The 19,662-nt window shown below is 46.6% G+C and overlaps 1 protein-coding gene across 2 annotated transcripts in view; it reads right to left on the reverse strand.

Moving 5' to 3' along the window:
- LOC140408560 (tolloid-like protein 1) overlaps positions 1-19,662 on the reverse strand; it is a 537,833-nt gene that overhangs the window by 284,295 nt on the left and 233,876 nt on the right. For both annotated transcript variants that reach the window (XM_072495934.1, XM_072495936.1), the window contains exon 7: positions 19,240-19,418. In XM_072495934.1, coding sequence (XP_072352035.1) covers positions 19,240-19,418 — 179 coding nt within the window. The remainder of the gene's footprint in view (positions 1-19,239; positions 19,419-19,662) is intronic.

Consider the following 19,662-nt stretch of genomic DNA (forward strand, 5'->3'; position numbering starts at 1 on the left):
CCACATCTTTGTCAAAAATTAACTCTTCCTTGGGCCATTCTCTGTTTATCAGGTCTGTTTGAATGCTGTCAATTAGTTTACAAGCACACAAACAAACTAACGTAAGTGAAAACTTTGGGCAAGATCTGCCGGTCGCATTGTGCCCGAAAAGCAGTGCGGCGTGGCCGGTAGATGCCAGGAGATGCCTCTTCCGGGATCAACCCGGCATGCCATGCCTCGTGAGATTTAACACAATCTTATGTGGTGTCGCGATGTGATCACTTACTGGCAAATCTGCATATTAGAGTGATCCAACTCCCTAGCCTTGGAGATCTCGGGCGAGCGTCATTCAGTCCTGGTCTCCACAAATGGGGACAAGACGGAACAGCACTCGTGTGGGTCTCCCAGGGGATTGGAGCGCCCCAGGTACTGGCCCTCTGGGCAACGTGGCACTCTGGCACTGATGATGCCACTCGGGCACCCTGGCACTGCCATCAAGGTGCCAGCCAGACACTGACAAGGCGCCCAGGTGACACTGCAGCTCACAAAGGCATTGCCAAGGTACCAGGTTGGCACTGCCGAGGTGCCAAGCTGGCATTTTTGCCCAACGGGGATTGGACCCAGGGGTGTCCTGCATCGGCGCAGTGGGGGGCCGAGGATCCCATCATCAGTGATTGGGGGGGGGGGGGAAGGAGGTTTGGAGGTCCTATCGGGGGGGGTGGGGGGGTCGAGAGACTGGGGCGCCATTTATTAATGGGGTCCCATTCTTTCCCTGCACTGAGGAGTTCCAGCAAGCAGAGCTCCTCATTGCAGAAAAAAGGACTAAGTGTGGCCTCAGCCATGTGTCACCCGCTGAGGCTCCCGATCTACCCGAATTCGATAGTGTGTTGTTTCCCGGGACTCGGAGCACTGGAAAACACCCGGCTAATCGTGCGAGCCATGGGACTCTGTACTCATTCAGGTAGATTGCACCCTTTGTGTCTATCCATCTTTAATAGTGGAGGTAAAAATATTAATTTTAAAAATCATCACCCGAAGTGAGACTTGAGACTATGATCTGGATATTCGCTCCTGGTTCAGGTGCACACAGGCAGGAGAATTCCAGGATCTATGAACCCAGCCTTTAAAAATGACCACCAGCAGTTTTCGTCCCGGGTGTTAACTGGATTGGAGGTTGGGCATGCTGATTCCAGAATGAATGCTGAGGCTGCTGGTTGCAGAGGCAAGCAGGGTGGAAACCTTGACTCTGTGCTCCTATGCATTGTTTAAATCATTTTTTTAAAGATTAAAACAAAAAACAGGCCTCACCATTGTCACGCCACATCTATGCCAACCTGTGCCCCACTACCCACTACCATGGACCCTCATATCACCAATGTCAACCCTATTGACATTGGTGATATGACATACCTCCTATTCCAATCCATCCCCCATGTTCCAATCCATACCCCCTATCCCCAGTACCAGATGACCTGTATCCGAGGGTCTTAAAAGAAGTGGCGGAACAGATGGTCGACGGATTGGTTAATAGCTAATGTAACAACTTTATTCAAGAAAATGGGAGAGAGAAAGCAGGAAACTATTGGCCAGTTAGCCTTACATCTATCATATGGAAAGTATTAGAATTCATTATTAAGGAGGTTAAAGCAAGATACTTGGAAAATAACAAAGCACCAACATGGCTTTGTAGAAGGGGAATTGTGTTTAACTAATCAATTAGAGGTTTTTGATACAATAACATTTAAAGTGGATAAAGGGTAAACTGGTCGATGTGGTATATTGTATTTCCAAAAGGGATTTGATAAGCTGCTGTATCAAAGCTTAATTGTAGAGGGGATAAATTAGCAAGGATAAAGAATTAGCTAGCTCAGAGGAAGTTGAAGGTAGGGACAAATGGATCTTTTTCAGATAGGCATGCTGAAATTAGTGGAGTATGACAAGGAACAGTGCTGGTTGTCAACTTATTCCAAACTATATCGATGACTTGGATGAAGTGACCAAATGCATGACAGCTAAATTTGATCACACCAAGATAGGTGGGAAATTAAGTTGTCAAGGGAAGTTAGAGAGTCTGGAGAGGGACACAGACAGCTTAGGTGAGTGGAGAAACATTTGGCACGTGGAGTATAACTTGGATAAGTGTGAACTTGTCCACTTTGGCAGGAAGAATAGAAAAGCAATATATTATTTAAATGGAGAGAGATTGCAGCATATGGTGCTTCAGAGAGAGGTACTATCCTGCCGTGTTCCCGACCACCCGGGGGTCTCAAATGGCTTGAATGAACACCGCAGGTGCTGTTATGAATGTTCTGTGTTTGTGTGGACCAGTGATAAACGCCACCCTAGCGAGGTCTCCCAGGCGTGGCCACTGACTCCCGGGCGCCAGATGAATCCAGCGTCCGGGTATTTAATTGAGCCATTAGGCTCATTTAAATATTCAGATCTAGATCTCGCCCAGCAAGGGTGAGATCCAAATTGCGCCGGAGTGAGTTGGGTGACTTGCAATTAACCTAGCGCCTGCCACAAAGTGGGATTTGGGGCTCTCGCGTGATTCACCCATTGCTACCGGATCCGCATCGGGTGCAACAGGGGTAGCTGAATTGCACCCATTGTTTAAGAATCCCTTTTATGACAGAGAGGAAGTCCCTTTTTTCTCTTGAAGGGTCATTAGAGTGTGCAATTCTCTTCTAAGAAGGAAGTACAAGATGGGTCTTTAAATTTATTTAAGGCTGAATTAGATAGTTTTTTGCAGACAAGTGAGTCAAGGGTTATGGGGTTCAGGCAGGAAAGCGGAGCTAAGGCAACATCTAGGTCAGCCATGATCTTATTGAATGGTGGAGCAGGCATGAAGGGCCTAAGTGCCTACCCCTATCCCCAAGTGCTATGTGTCTATTTCAACCCATGCCCTTCTACTAAACACCCCATAGCCCCACGTACCTCCTGTGCCAATCCATGTCCCTCTGCCCAACCCCCATCACTCCTCATATCCCTCTATGCATCCCATATTCCCATAGTCCTTTCCAGCTCCTATACCAACTTAGTGTCAACATACTAACCCATGCCGCCAACCACCCATTGCCCTTACCACCTCCATGCGAACTCGCCTGATATTCCTTGACAGCTCCATGGCAGCTTTGACAGCTCCATGGAAGCTTTGACAGCTGCAACAGTTCCAATGGGCTTATGCAAAATCATGTTTACATTTAGAATCCCAAAGAGTGCTTTAACAGCTCATAAAAGGTGCCATACCTCCACAAAAGGATGCCCTGGGACCAAAAGGGTACCTCGACAACCCAAAATAATTGACTAAGACCTCCCAATAGCTGGTGTAATCTGCACACTCACGTTTCACACTCTTGATCAATCAAAATTTCACTTCAGCGGAGACATTTGGTGATTTAAACGGCCAGTTTCCTCTGGAAATTGCGCATGGACAAACCCCAGACTGACTCCAATCCAGCCCCCATGATAATAGGAAATTCTCTTTTTGAGGCCAGGACTTAGAATTCCCTGCCATTTCTTGGATTTTTGCCACATTGGCATTGACCCAGATTTTTGTGACAACAGAGAACCTCTCCATTGTTGTGGAAATCTGGGCCTATGACTGCAATTAAGAATCCCATAATTTACCATCTGAGCTAGTGGGCTGGATAGACACTCTCTCCACAAAGCCTTCAACAAGCTGGTGTCTTTCCAGTTGGTGGCATGAGCTACAGTTGATTTTTAACCATTAACTTAAACAAAGGAAATCAAGGGCATTATAGGCATGCAGCCTAACCTGCTCGATATTCTGACATTTTTTCCACAGCATACTACACAATTTATGCGGAATATTAATATAAATACTTTTAATGTACCCAGTTAAAATTGCAACTAATTGTTATTCAACAATATTAGCTTGATTTATCTGGTACTATTTTGGAATAAGAGGTAGAAAATCAAGGCTTCAAGCACACACATCAGACATGTAAATCCAGGCTAACATCTCAGTGCATGTAAAGAGATTTTATGCTGTCAGAGGTGCCAACTTGGAATATATCTACCGGTTCCTAGAATTCATATGGATGTTACAAATGCAATGGCACAATCAGGAAAAAGAGGAGCTTCCGTCTCTTGTCCCAGTCAATATTCGTAACTCAAATAACACCACTGGAAAAAGAGATATATCATCAAGTTGTTACTGATATTGCTGGTGTAGGAAAATACTTGCAGACATAACAATCACTGCTCTCTAAAGAAGACAAGCATTGCATAAAGGAATTTCCAATACTGCAGTGTGATAATGTGCAGGGGTAAATATACTTATTCACAATCAAATATTCAATCCAGAGAATTAAACAACAATGTTGAAACTAATTTAATAAGTGATAAATATTTAGGATTCATCACTGACTTGCTGATGATGTCCCAAACTATTTTTGATATTTAGCAATGAGCCCCTCATTGCTTTGACAGCCCTAAACAGACAATGTTCAATACAAAAGTGACACACACCTTTGGCACAGTCCATCGTCTCCCCAGATGAACGGAGCTTTAATTCCATTGAAAAGTTATGATGATATCAAAACCCTGGAAATATCTGTGATTTATTTAAACTGTTAGGATTCATTTTAATGATACCGTAAATTACACAAGGAACATCAAAGTGTGTTGAAATCACCAGCAGTGCATCCGCCCACCAATCAGACGAAAATGCAATCATGTAAATCATTTTCACGAACCTAGGATTTTATTTAAACCATTTACTGTTTTATCACATCTCTACTTAACTTCTAGAGTGAAAGAATGAACATCTCCATGGCAATTCCATCGCTATTAACAAAATGTCAGGAGACAAAATTGGCCTCTCGAGTAATTCCTAAAGCATTTTATCAGGTAAGGCAGTGAGCTGGATTCTCTGTTTCTGAGACTAAGTGCTGATGCCGGCGTGGAAATAGTGGTGTTTCACGACAGGAAAAACGGCGCAACAGGTCCACCGATTCAGCAACTCTAAATGGGCAGGCACCATTGGCACGTGGAACGCAACGGGTTCGCCAAGTCCGTGATTGCCACAGAGGCCCACATGCCGCAGCCGCACTTAAACGATCCATCCCCCCACACACACCACCCCAGTCAACAAGATGGCTGGAAGGAGAGCAGTGCCACGGTTCAGGGACGAAGCTGGACACCCTCCTGGATGCCGTGGAGGGGAGGCGGATGATGCTATACCCGGCCCGGGAGGAAGGCCACCTTTTGCCGTGCCTGGGCGCAGGTGGAAGACGTGGTCAGCGCCGTGGGCAACGTCATCTGGACTGGCATGCAGTGCAGGAAGAAACTGCATGACCACCTAGGGCGTCCAGGGCGAGTAGGCAGTGCTGTACCCCTGGCACTAACCTCCCCCCCACACACACACACGCCGTAATCCATTTCCCCACCCCTCTCCCCCCCGGGGGACAGCTGAACACCCACCTTGCCCCACATGCCAGGACCCATGCCAGCAGCAATGGCCGATGCCATCATCTACCCAACCCCTGGGTTGCATGCGTCGGAACGTCTAATACTGTCATTGTTTGTGCTCCCCCCTCCGACCCAGAAGAAGGCCGCACACAACTGCTGGGAGCGGGAGAAAACCAGAAGGGACCACCAGACCTGCGACACCTCACTGTGCCCGAGCAGAGGGCACTGGACATGATCGGCGGCTTGGAGGAAAGGGAAGTCGCCGACATGGAGGTCGGCGGCAGGCGAGCAAGTGAGACACTGCTTAATTGCGGATCTCCATGACACATGTGTGGACACCCCCCCACACACATCCTCACCCTGTTGATCACAGGCCAGCTGGATATTCATGGAGTTGAACCCCTTTCTGTTAGTGTATAGTGGCCTGTTATCCGCAGGTGCCCCTAGGGCGACATGCATACCATCGATCACCCCCTGGATCCTGGGCATCCTGGTGGGCGCGGTCCACATGTTAACAGGATTTACTGGTCCGCCTGGGCATATAGGGCGTCTGTGATGGCGCGGATGTACCTGTGCACCGATGTCTGCTACATCCCGCAAATGACCCCGTTGCATAGAAATTGAGGACGACCGTCACCTTGACGGTCACTAGGAGCAGATGTCCTCCGCCATACCCCCGTGGTGCCAGGTGTGCCATCATCTGGCAGATGTATTTCAAGTCCCTCTGCTCATCCGCAATCTCCATCTGCATGCCCGGTCCAGCAGGTCCTCGAACAACATGTGGTTGCAGTACACGCTGGGCCTCGTGCGGTGTCTCCATGGCACCCCCTCCTCCTCCTCGGCCTTTTGGGAGGCCGGCCCTTCAGCCTGTGCAGCCACCACATGCCCCCCTGCAGCCCGCTCCTCTGCTGCAGCTGCCTGCGCCTTTCTGAGCCGACCCCGCTCAAGCGGCCGCAGGGCATCTCGCAGGACTGCGGCCATCACCACAGCAGCCAGCATCGCGGGTTGGTGTCGAATGCCATTCTCTGCAGGGGGTGAAAGGCCAACATGTTAGCATGGCGCATACCCCCATGCCCATCCAGGTTCCATGGACTATATGATGGTCCTGGTTGGCACTGCGGGCCCAACCCACGCATGTCCCCGGTCCTGGCACCCATCCCTGCTGCCACGGGCTCCATTGGCTGGCACTGCCCTCACTGGGGGCTTCCCACGGTGTGGCCCTGGGTGGTCTCCCGGCGGGTGGCTGCCGTGTGGGCGGGGTGCTCAGGGCTGAGGGGGGGGCTTGGTTTACTGGGAGGCGGTGCACCCATACAGCCGGTGTCACTGTGCAGCACCAGGGCCCGGAGTGGGTGGTCAGCAAGATGGCCGCTGTAATGGTGGTCAGTGCCTGGGCACTGCCCCAGTCCTGTGGGTGGGGGGCATCCCGGCTGCTCGGCCTGTCCCCCCGCCTGCTCTCCTCCCCCACGCATTGGCCAGCACAGCTGGTGTCCAGGCCAGCAGCCCGCAGTGACTCAACGCCATTTCCTATCTCCTCTCTCTTGCTCAGCAGCCACGACGCCAGGTTCACGATTTTTATAACCACAAGTGAACCGCGTTGCCGGGAACTCCACCCATTGGAGGCAGTGAATCACGGAGGTCCCGGAGCATCGGGCGTCAGGCCCACTAAGGGTATACCTACTTTACATTTAGCCTGCGTGGTGAGCGACGCATTTCCGCGGAGCCGGAGCATACCAATTTGGCGTCAAACCGACGCCTACCACGATTTCGGGATCGGAAGTAATTCTTTGCGATTTTGGCATCGGCAAACGTCGAATCCTGCCCACTGTCTTCAGTGTCTCATCCAAGGACTAAAAAGTGCACTCCAAGGGAAAACAAAGTCCAATGTTACTTGTGATCCTAATTTGATATTCAGTGGAAGTTCTATCATTGAAATATCGGACTGTTCAATTGAATCTCATCGTGGGTATCTATTTAAATTAGAATCTCACAGTAGATTATGCAACTGTAATATGTTTGATTATATGAAATCCATCAAAATTCACAATGCTTGATTTTTACTGAATGGTCAGCAGCAACATGAACTCATTGCAATGTTCTTATCAATAGTGGGTCATGGCGGCACATGGCACAGTGGTTAGCACTGCTGCCTATGGCGCTGAGGACCCAGGTATGAATCCAGGCCTGGGTCACTGTCCGTGTGGAGTTTGCACATTCTCCTTGTGTCTGTGTTGGTTTCATCCCCACAACCCAAAGATGTGCAGGTTAGGTGGATTGGCCATGTTAAAATGTCCCATAATTTGGAAAAATAATAATTGGGTACTCTAAAATATTTTTTTAAATGGTAGGTCATGTGGGAAAACAATCCTTTTTGACTTTTTAACTCTTAATAATTAGAAAGCACACTCAATGAAAACTATGGCAAACGCTTTGAGGAGTTAATACTTCATATAATGTAAGCAGATTATACAATAAAAAGTAATTAATTTGAATTAAAAGTCATGCCAAAAAATTCTCAGTTGGCGAACTATCAAAGCCTCAACTGTAAACAAATAATCCTGTATATTTCATCTAAAGTGAAAATCACAGTAGGTGATACATTAATCATGGATTTTCACCACTTCTACTCTATATAGAGGATTTCAGGACCCTCCGTTACCTTCACCTGGATTCTTGAATTCCCCAAGTACATGCTGAGTTTCTTAACTGTGCCACATTAATTTTTTAAATCTGAAATTACATCACAATGGGAACAATTCCGGAAATCTTACTGTCCTTGTCTTGTGATTTAATAAAGAGCATTGCTCCTATTGCAATCAACTAACAATTGTTCGAAAAGTAAAACATACGTTAATATTGTTAGTAACCGGACCTAACCCCAACCTTTGTTCGGGTACCGGACGAGAAATCCAAACAGTTTTTCTATCTGTGAAACTGTGAGGAAAGGATACTTCACCCCAGGAGTGATGGCTCTGACCAATAGGTATATTTTATGTTGTCAAAGCAAACTTTAATTTAAACACAGAATTAACCACATTAACATAAAAGATATAGCTTTACAATTACCAGTGAAACAGTTCTTAAATAAAAGGAAAACTTGAACTTACTATCTACTCCTGCCACTAATTCTAATTAAGCAACCCAAAACAGTCTAAATGCCACTTGTAAATAAAGTTAACACAACAGGTTTACTTCCAGTGATCTGTGCAGATACGTTTAGAGAGAGATCCTTTCTAGAGCAGATCCAACACTTCAGCTCAACCTAACAGTATATGGCCAAAATTGCTGTTCAACTTAAAATCCTAAAACAGACTTCAAAACTATGGACAGACCTGGCTTCTCTCATTAATTACATCATCTGTATCCCACTAAGTTCCATGACCTGCTTATCTGGGATGAAACACCACTCCCTCATAAAATATCTACACTCCAGGGAATCTCCAGCAATCAAAACATGATTCAATTAGCCCTTTATCTGTAAGTAGCTGGAATCAAGCTCACTTTTCACAACTATTTAATTACAGCTTTAGCAGACATACTGTCAGTATATATTTTAAACGAGGGTTTTTAATAACATTACTGCAACAGAATATATTTTTTTAAATAACAATATCTGCATTCATCACAATATAGCTAAACAAAATGAGAAAGAAATTGTAGGTAAATCATGGGAATGCAAATAAAAAAAGGAAATGCTAGAAATACTAAGCATGTCAGAGACCACCTGTAGAGGAAGAAACAAAGAACAAAATTTAATGGTCACGTGCTGGACCTGTTGATTGGCTGCAGGGCTGCTGGGAACACTGCTGTGAACACTTCCAGGAGTCATGTCAGGATTAACTCTAGGCAGCTCACTCACTGCCGACAGAGCTCCCCGTTTCACCAGAGGCAATTTCACACTACCGTTCTGGTGTGGCACAGATAGTCTTCCTCTGAGAGCTGCCAGCCATTTGGAAGCTGGCAATTGTCCAGTATGAGTAGCTCCACTGGGAGCAGTGGCCACTGCTGGCACTGCATTGACACCTAGGAGGAGGATCGTCATTATCATAGAATCATAGAATCATAGAAGTTTACAGCATGGAAACAGGCCCTTCGGCCCAACCAGTCCATGCTGCCCAGTTTTTACCATTAAGCTAGTCCCAGTTGCCCGCACTTGGCCCATAACCCTCTATACCCATCTTACCCATGTAACTATCTAAATGTTTTTTAAAAGACACAATTGTACCCGCCTCTACTACTACCTCTAGCAGCCCATTCCAGACATTCACTACCCTCTGAGTGAAGAAATTGCCCCTCCGGGCCCTTCTGAATCTCTCCCCTCTCACCTTAAACCTATGCCCTCTAGTTTTAGACTCCCCTACCTTTGGGAAAAGATGTTGACTATCTACCTTATCTATGCCCCTCATTAGAGACCCTGGACAATGCTGAGTGAGGCAGAACCACCAAGGCCAGTGTGGAGCCACCCAGAATGGTAAGGGATGAGATTCCAGAGATGAATGGATGCCTCCCGAACTGGTCACAGGCATAACCCCAAAATTTAACTGGAGTTTGCTGACATGGCATAGCCCCGATCTGCCACTGATCAAATACTAGTGGCAGTTGGATGAGGCCTTTAAATAGTCACTTAAGGGCCTCAAGTAATCTCCAGGTAGGAAGGCCATCCTCATTCTGAACTTACTTGAGGGGATTATTTCACCCTGCACTTTCCAGCCACATTATATGGGCTGATCAACTTTGCAGCCGTCTCCAGGGTAGGGAGGGAGAGCACGAAATTCCACCCAAAGGTAACACTTTGATTGATTTATACGCTCCATATTTCTTTTTTAAAATAAATTTAGAATACCCAATCCATTTTTTCCAATTAAAGGGCAATTTAGCGTGGCCAATCCACCTAGCCTGCACATTTTTGGGTTGTGGGGGTGAAACCCACGCAAACACGGGGAGAATGTGCAAACTGCACACAGACAGTGACCCAGAGCCGGGATCGAACCTGGGACCTCGGCGACATGAGGCACCAGTGCTAACCACTGCGCAACCGTGCTGCCCATATGTTCCATATTTCAAAGCAGCTTGTGGTGTCTGAAGGAACAGTTTTCCTCTTGCTGCAATCAAGCAAACAAGAGAGGAATTTTTTAAAAAAACGTTTTAAAGAGTTGCACCTAAATTTATATTTTTGCTGTCAACAGTTTAAAATAATGGGTGACGGTGAGATGCAAATCAGAGATGATCACATGAAATGCCTCAACCAGCCTCAACCAGGTAATCCTCACAATCATTTTGGAGGTGATTGAATTTAAAGTTGGAAAAAAATCATGAGGGGTGTTGCAAGTATAAGGACATCAATTTTCATTAGCGTGTGCTTCTGTGAGAGATTTTTCTTGAATTGTCTACCTGGCACCAACTTGTGTGTGCTTTGCCTTTGTCCTTTTATCGGCAGCCAGTAATTTAATTTGCAGCCTGTGTGTGCTTTTCATTCATCTCCTGCAGCCTTTGTCCGTATTTCTTTGATCTTTTCAGCCGCGTTTTTCTGCAGATTTTGAACCTTTTTGTTTGTGGGTTCTTAGTGTCTTCTCTGCTTCTTTTGCAGGGTTCAAAAATCTATTTTTGCCACTCTCGGCTGACACCATGTTGCAAGTATAAGGATGGCTGTACTTCTGTAGTATGTACTCCATGAGAGCTTTGTTGGCCTGATCTCAAGATGAACTCCTCCATATGAACTGGTCATATGAGTACAGAAAGCCCGAATTGTCAATCAGACTGGTTACATTTCAAAACCCGAGCAAAGTTGGGGTGATTGTATGGAGCCTGCTAGAATGGGAAACATGATCTACATGACAGTTGAATTAGTTGAGGCTCATGGCTCCCAAAAACTTTTGAATTTCCAGTCCACTTCAACAGATGCATCCTTAGTGATAAGACTATCTATTGTGTACATCGCTGATGAAACCAGTGAGGTATCCACAGCACAACGCAGAGATGCACTCCCATGAATCTCATTCCTCCACCAGAGCCATCTAGGCAAAATTCTCATTTGCTGACTCTTATGATATTTTGTGCCTACATCGCCGTTTGGGCTTGCGGCAAATACGGCCGCAGAATCACAACCATTGCATTCTTGTGCAATCTTCATTGAATGTTCATCCACTTTCTGATGATCATCTGTGGAACGTGACTCAAAATGCAGCCTCAACTACACTCTAAAGGAGGTTGGCAGAAATTACTCTCAATGGGTATAACGATGATTTAAGTACAGTTTTAAAGATGGTGCACTTTAAAATGGTGCTAGATCTGAATAATTGGGCAAGACAGGCTGTTAAATGTATGCCCAAGTGCCCCAAAGATGCAATCACGAGCGAGTGTGAATGACAAAACTCCACTCCCATTGTATTCTAGGCAGTAGAGGATGCAAGTTTATAGTTAACTCTGCAAGTTAGGATGGCAGAACTAGGTCTGCACCCAGTAAGATTATGGGACGATAGTCATGCAACTTATCGTTGGGCGAACCTTGTAGAGATCAGTTTGTTCCTGGCATCCTTGGATCAGTTTGTTCCTGGCATCCTTTGCTCATTTCTCTGTGGCTCTGGCATCCACTAAAGTGTCATTTGTATTTATGGCCTCCTCCTTAGGCCCTGGTAATTCATTGTAATTTGAGGATGAGTGATGCTTCTTGTGCTCTTCCTGTTGCAATGTGTGTCAATGTTGCAGGTTGCATAGTGCACATCAGACCATGATTATTCATAATATTCTTTAAGGTGCATATTGAGCTCCTCTAAGGGTTAAGGCAACAGAATTGCATTTTAAGCAAGCCAATGGTTTTGGATTTTTCCTGACCCCCTGCTGGTGGTGTATAAAGATTCCAGCCCAGAAAGGTCAGGAAACTAATTTCAATAAATTATCTAATTAAAGGGCTTCCCTGCTGTATTGTCCCCCAACATGTGGGCCGCGATTTTATGCCCGTATTTGTCGCGAAAGCAAATGGCAACGCGGGCGCAAAATCCGAGAGTCAGAAAACATGAATCTTGCCAGCGAGATGTCACTTTCATATTTTCCCCATCCCCCCACTGCTAGCGACATAACAAGGAGGTAATCTTACTTTCTGCCTGCTCTCCCGTCCTCCTGTGGAGGGAGCTGGCACTGACCAGTGCTGCCTCTCAAGCAGGGTTGGTGACCCTGATTACAGGTAAAGAAGAGCATGCCTCTCCTCTCCCGCATCCAGCAACCATGAAATGCAGGGCAACCTTCCTAGCAGCCTCCCTCGTGGCTAGACTTTGAACAAGTACGGGAAAGCATTTCAAAACAGCGTCTCCCTGATTGAAATGCTCAGTTGATCCCTGGACAGGTGAATCAGAGCCATCTCGCCATGGGCATCGCGTGAATTCTTGTGAATTTCATTTTTAAATACCTAAAAATTCGGCACAAAATTGCACCGATGGGCCGATGTATTTCTTTCCAGTTTTCTCGCCCAAAATAACACTTAGCCAAAATAATGGAAAATTATGCCCTAAGGTCACATCGGTGAGGTGTACCACAGGTTTTTGCCAAAAGTGAACCAGATGGAGAGATCCTGCTGGTGGCGCACAGCTAAGTGGATGGATTTTGTTTATTGTCACGTGTACCGAGGTACAGTGAAAAGTATTTTGCTGCGAGCAGCTCAACAGATCATTAAGTACATGAAAAGAAAAGAAAAGAAAATACAGAATAGGGTAACACAAGGTACTCAATGTAACTACATAAACACCAGCATCGGGTGAAGCATACAGTATGTTGTGTTAATGAGGTCAGTCCATAAAAGGGTCGTTTAGGAGTCTGGTAACAAAGGGGAAGAAGCTGTTTTTGAGTCTGTTCGTGCGTGTTCTCAGACTTTTGTATCTCCTGCCCGATGGAAGAAGTTGGAAGAGTGAGCAAGCCAGGTGGCCGGGGTCTTTGATTATGTTGTCCGCTTTCCCCAAGCAATGGGAGGTGTAGATGGAGTCAATGGATGGGAGGCAGGGATGGACTGGGCTGTATTCATGACTCTCTGAAGTTTCTTGTGGTCTTGGGCCGAGCAGTTGCCATACCAGGCTGTGATGCAGCCAGATAGGATGCTTTCTATGGTACATCTGCAAAAGTTGGTAAGAGTTAATGTGGACATGCCGAATTTCCTTAGTTTCCTAAGGAAGTATAGGTGTTGTTGTGCTTTCTTGGTGGTAGCATCTACGTGGGTGGACCAGGACAGATTTTTGGAGATGTGTATCCCTAGGAATTTGCAGCTGCTAACCATCTCCACCTTGGCCCCGTTGATGCTGACAGGGGTGTATACAGTATTTTCATTCCTGAAGTCAATGACCAGCTCTTTAGTTTTGCTGACATTGAGGGACATATTGTTGCTGCACCACTCCACTAGGTTCTCTATCTCCCTCCTGTATTCTGACTTGTCGCTATTCGAGATCCGTCCCACAATGGTCATATCGTCAACAAACTTGTAGCTGGAGTTGGAATCAAATTTTGCCAAGCACTCGTGTGTACAGGGAGTATAGTAGGGGATGAATAGTACGCAGCCTTGCGGGGCCCCGGTATTGAGGACTATTGTGGAGGTGTTGTTGTTTATTCTTACTGATTGTGGTCTGTGGGTCAGAAAGTCGAGAGTCCAGTTGCAGAGTGAGGAGCCAAGTCCTAGGTTTTGGAGTTTTGATATGAGCTTGGCTGGGACTATGGTGTTGAAGGCGGAACTGTAGTCAATAAATCGGAGTCTGATGTAGGAGTCCTTATTGTCGAGATGCTCTAGGGATGGGTGTTGGGCCAGGGAAATGGTGTCTGCTGTGGACCGTTGCGGCGGTATGCGAATTGCAGTGGATCAAGGCGTTCTGGGAGTATGGAGGTGACGCGCTTCATGACCAACCTCTCGAAGCACTTCATTACGACTGATGTCAGGGCCACCGGACTGGTTCTTCTTTGGCACCAGTATGATGGTGGTCTCTTGAAGCAGGTGGGGACCTCGGAGCGGAGTAGGGACAGGTTAAAGATGTCCGCAAACACATCTGCCAGCTGGTCTGCACAGGCCCCGAGTGCACAACCAGGGATCCCGTCTGGACACGTTGCCTGCCGAGGGTTCACTTTCAGGAAGGCCGATCTGACTTTGGATGCTGTGATGATCTGTATGCGTGTGTTATGGGCTGCTGGGGCATTCAACAGTGGATCGTTGGTTTCCCGCTCAAACAGAGCATAGAATGCATTGAGTTCATTGGGGAGGGATGCGCTGCTGCTGGAGATACTGCTCGGCTTCGCTTTGTAGCCCGTTTGGCTACAAAGGCCTTGCCACAACCGCCGAGAGTCTGTAAAGCTAGTCTGTGACTCTAGCTTGGTCTGTTATTCTCTCTTGGCATCTCGGATGGCTTTGCAGAGGTCGTACCTGGATTTCTTGTATAGGTCAGGGTCGTCTGACTTGAACGCCTCAAACCTGTCCTCCAGTAGGGAGTCAATCTCGGGATTGAGCCATGGTTTCCGGTTGGGGAACGTACGTACTGCTTTCTTTGGCACGCAGTCGTCCACACATTTGCCTCGGGCGGGGACACATGCCTCCAGCATCCTGGCACTGCTCACTGGATCACATCTGCAGGTTTTCTTTCTGTACAGTTCCACACAATGCGGTGGGAAAAGCTGCTCTTGCAGCTATCAAGCTACACACTGGTCTTCTTGCCTCAACCGGCACTCTGTGCAAAAGATTTCACCCAACATATCTCATTCAACAATACTGCTGATGTACCTATTTCCTCTGGAACCATCAAAGTGCCAAATATCGGGCGTGCCATGATCATTAGCTCTCACACTACAACAGGCCATTGAAAATGAACAAAATGTGCATACAAATAAAGAAGTAACACCATCTTGTACATATATTTGCAAGTGTTAAACAGATAGATAAATCACGTGTGCCAGCTTTGGGCTGTTATGTTTTAAATATTCTTTTCCTGCGGCTGTATCGAGCTGCAACCTCAACATCCGGTGCTGAAGTGGAGGCAATCTGCTCAGTGTCACGTCCTGCAGCCTTGGGTGCCCCATGAAAAGTGTGGAGCCGTGACAGCTCCAGTACATTGGAGGGTCTCCTGCAAAGGTGCATTATGCATCCTCCTTGGCCTCACCTGCTAGTTATAACGGAGGTCAAGGGCAGAAGGGAAGAGAAGAGCCTGCTATCCCTGGCGGTGTCCTGAGAAGACAGCCCTGGGAAAACTGGCATGTGCTATTCCTCCGTGTCAGTGCACAAAGACGTTTCTCTGGCTGCCTGCGGGGAAAGGTTGCATCTCTTCCTGTCACTGCTCCACTGAGCTCAAGCCTCGGCAATGGAATACAGATCCAATAAATTGTCTCTCCGTGGCAGTTACCATCTTATTAATGAATGAAGTCATGCACTCAAATGCTTGAGACATGGCAGAACTCATGGCTAGCATGGACTTTGCCATGCCCCATGCAAAGCTGTGTACAATCCCTAGCAACATATTTTCTCCTATCTTTTTCTGCATGTCCTGTGGGCTTCTTGTAGCTGCAGCAGAGGCCTAGTCTCCAGTAATTGTCCAATCGTCAGGGGACTCAGCTGTCACTGCCTCACTCAGCTACTGGCATGTGTCTGTGCTGTGGTCACAGATTGTGCTCCTGTATCTGATTCAAATGCTCTGTGGACAGTGTGGGTGTAACTGCATTGACAGTGTTCACCGATGAGGTGAAGGTGCATTGGGTTCTTCATACTTGAGGTGGAGTCTTTGAACTCCTGCCATAGCTGCGGCCTGGGCCTTGGATGGAGGTGACCTATAGTGAAGAACAAAATCACATTAAGGATCATCACAATTTGAGAATGTCACATTTCATTGCGTCAATGCTGCATGCCCATATGTCACCACCAGGATGGTTGCCTCTTATTCCTGGTCCTGCCTTGCAGCCTGCAAGGCGTCTCCCATCCTCCTTGTGAGCAATTTCCATTGCCTCTTCCTCTGTAGTTGTGAGGAAGCCTGATTTCTGGCACTCCCCTTCCTGTCTGTCTTCTGTTCCTGATGTTATGGGTCTGCTTGTCCCACATGACAAAATGAGGAGTTAGTGTTGTGTCAAGTGACGCCTAACCAACTCATCTGCATCCATCTCCATCATACATATTAGCCTGTCAGTCACAAGTTACATCAAAGTGCACACAAAAAGCACATTTCCACATATTTTGGTCTCAATTGGGCAGCACGGTAGCATAGTTGTTTCACAGCTCCAGGGTCACAGGTTCGATTCCCGGCTTGCATCACTGTCTGTGCAGAGTCTGCACGTTCTCCCCGTGTCTGCGTGGGTTTCCTCTGAGTGCTCCGGTTTCCTCCCACAGTCCAAAGATGTGCATGTTAGATGGATTGGCCATGCTAAATTGCCCTTCGTGTCCAAAAGGGTTAGGTGGGGTTGCTGGGTTACAGGGATAGGGTGGAGACGTGGGCTTAAGAAGGGTGATCTTTCCAAGGGCCGGTGCAGACTCGATGGCCGATTGGCCTCCTTCTTCACTGTATATTCTATGAATTGGCAAGTGGCACGAAGGCGAATCATGTACTCACTTTTCTGGCATAGCTGCCCAATCATACATATATATCACTGATTGGGCAGCACGGTGGCCTAGTGGTTAGCACAGCTGCCTCACGGAGCTGAGGTCCCAAGTTCGATCCCGGCTCTGGGTCACTGACCGTGTGGAATTTGCACATTCTCCCTGTGTCTGCGTGGGTTTCACCCTCACAACCCAATAAATTGCAGAGTAGGTCGATTGACCACACTAAATTGCCCCTTAATTGGAAAAAATAATTGGGTAATCTAAATTAAAAAAATATATATATCACTGATGATCCCACGAGAGAGTCCTGTTAAAGGCACCTCATTGATGATGGAGGTCCTTGACCCATTTTCTGCACTGCACCCAGGATCGATTTATTACCCCAGGGTTGCTCACCTCCTCTGTGACCTCTGTTCAGCTACCTTATTCGGGTGGGAGGGTCTCCTGATAACATTGCCAAGAAAGGGTACCTCCCTCCTTTCCCTGATGGCCAGGAGGAGAACCTGCAGGCATACATCACTGATATGAGGGACAGTTCTTTGTCAGTGATCCAACATGATTTGATGGGAAGAGATCTTCAGATAGAGAAATTTCTCGATCTGCAGCGTCCTGGCAGCAAAGCACAGCATTCCCCCACCCCCATCCCCTCCATTGGAACAGAAGGCTCTTTAATAGGCAGCCCATAGCTGCTGCACTTTCAACTGACAGTGGGCTTCATCTACGAGAAGCTTCTCCCTCTGCAGAATCGCACATGTATCCCATGCATGTTACCGGCACTTCAAATCGTAATTGTAATCACATGGAATCAGGAAAGGGCAGAAGTGAAGCTTCTGGTTATGCCATCAGGAACAGCATGTCACTGAAAAATTCCACCTCCGGTGGGGCTTCTCCCCATACCAAGAAAGAAGTCCAATCATTTTTTGACAATATCTTAAAGGTCACTTTTAAGTTCTGAAGTTCAAAGGTGCTTTCCCTGTCCTAGCATTCCACATACAATATAGCAAAGCTCTGCTTCAAATTGATTAGTTATTATACTGTGCTGAACTGGGAATACAGACTTTTCACATGTCCACAAGATAGGTTCAGTTACTGCTGGGGTTAATTTTCACTTGCTGACTACCCATTTGTAACCTGAAAAAGGGAGACAGGTACCTTAGCTGCCCCACGGATGTCCAAGGCCCAACTGCACAATTTTCAAGTCCTATAAATGGATGACCAGCATGTCCAGCGGTTTACAACAGGAAGTTGTTTGAATATGCAAATTGGGTCACTAACTCAGTTGTTAGCGCCTGGGTGCAATTTGGTAGTCCTAGATGGAAAGGCATATCCTGCTCACTCCAATTTGCTCCCGTTCTAGGAATTGTGCAGCCTAACCAGTGTTCCAATTGAAGCTACTGAGAGCAGCTCAGGAAAGGTCCTAAAATTCCTTTGTGAGAATCCTTCCTCCTGGCTCACGTAAATACTGTGGGGTGTTGCCAGCCGGTACTACCCCGCCTACCTAATCCCAGGCCTGACCTGATGGTTAGGTCAGTGTGACAGTCAGGCAATCTCCCACCCTCCTAATGAGCTGCACCTGAAAATAATTCAGACCTTGCAACACCAATGCTGAACCTGAGAGCTTCCTGCCTTATCCTCAGTTACTTGACACCTTCAGTACCTGATGAGCCAGAAATACTTTGTAAAACAATGGACAGATTACAATTTATGAATATTTGCACGTACATTTATTTTGAAGTTCGCAAATTATCTCCTTAACCTTTTTACCTGACGTTTCCTAGAATCCTGTCTCTTCTGCCAAACGGGTGGACAGGCGACCTGCTGCAAAACTGCTGCCAAAATTATCTTTGCCCAGCCTCCGGACACCACCCAGATAGGGCACAAATTGAATCTTTTCCTCCTTGCAAAATGCACTGAACTCCAATCTCTTTGTGCCAGGTGACATTTAGACCGAGAACTGAACTGAATTGAACAGAAGAGCATATCTGCATCCTTTTCACTTTGTGCACAGTGCCACCACTCTTTTTACAAACGTCTATTTAATAATACATCCACCTGACAAACAGAGGACACCATGACCGGCAGGACAGGAAAATTCGTACAGCCGTTAGGCGTCAATGGCTCTCCAAATTTTTCTGTCCCACCCACAACAATGACCGCCAGTAGTAGAGATGGAAAATCCCGGCCGGAGTTTTGGACTGCTAATGGGAAATAAATACAGCTGATTATTCGTAAACTACAACCATATATCAACAAGAACACAAATTCTTTGTCGTATGGAACCTTACCAGGCTGGATATTTTCTCTAATGATGGTCACATGATCATCTCGATCGGGTCTTGTGTGTTCATGCCAAAATCCAATCACATGGCCCAGTTCATGAACTACGATCCCAAACTTATCACAGTTTTTGCCTATGGAGATTGCCTGAGGACCGTTACCACGTCTACCCACATAAGAGCAGCACCTGTCAAACATAAATGCCATTAGTTTTATTTGTACAGCGTGCACACCCAGTTCAAACTGTCATCAACAGATTTGTTTATCTTCAAGGATTAAGCTTTGGCACTATACTTAGAGCATTAAACTTTGCAGCATTTTAAAAAATTGGGTCATATGCATGGGAAGCATAATAGATATTACATGAAAGAGCCAATGCGTACACCATAAAGCAGCAGCTGTAGTTCACAATCATCAACAATAGTTAAACT

The sequence above is a fragment of the Scyliorhinus torazame genome, chromosome 3 (assembly GCF_047496885.1).
Source record: "Scyliorhinus torazame isolate Kashiwa2021f chromosome 3, sScyTor2.1, whole genome shotgun sequence".
Lineage (NCBI taxonomy): Eukaryota > Metazoa > Chordata > Chondrichthyes > Carcharhiniformes > Scyliorhinidae > Scyliorhinus > Scyliorhinus torazame.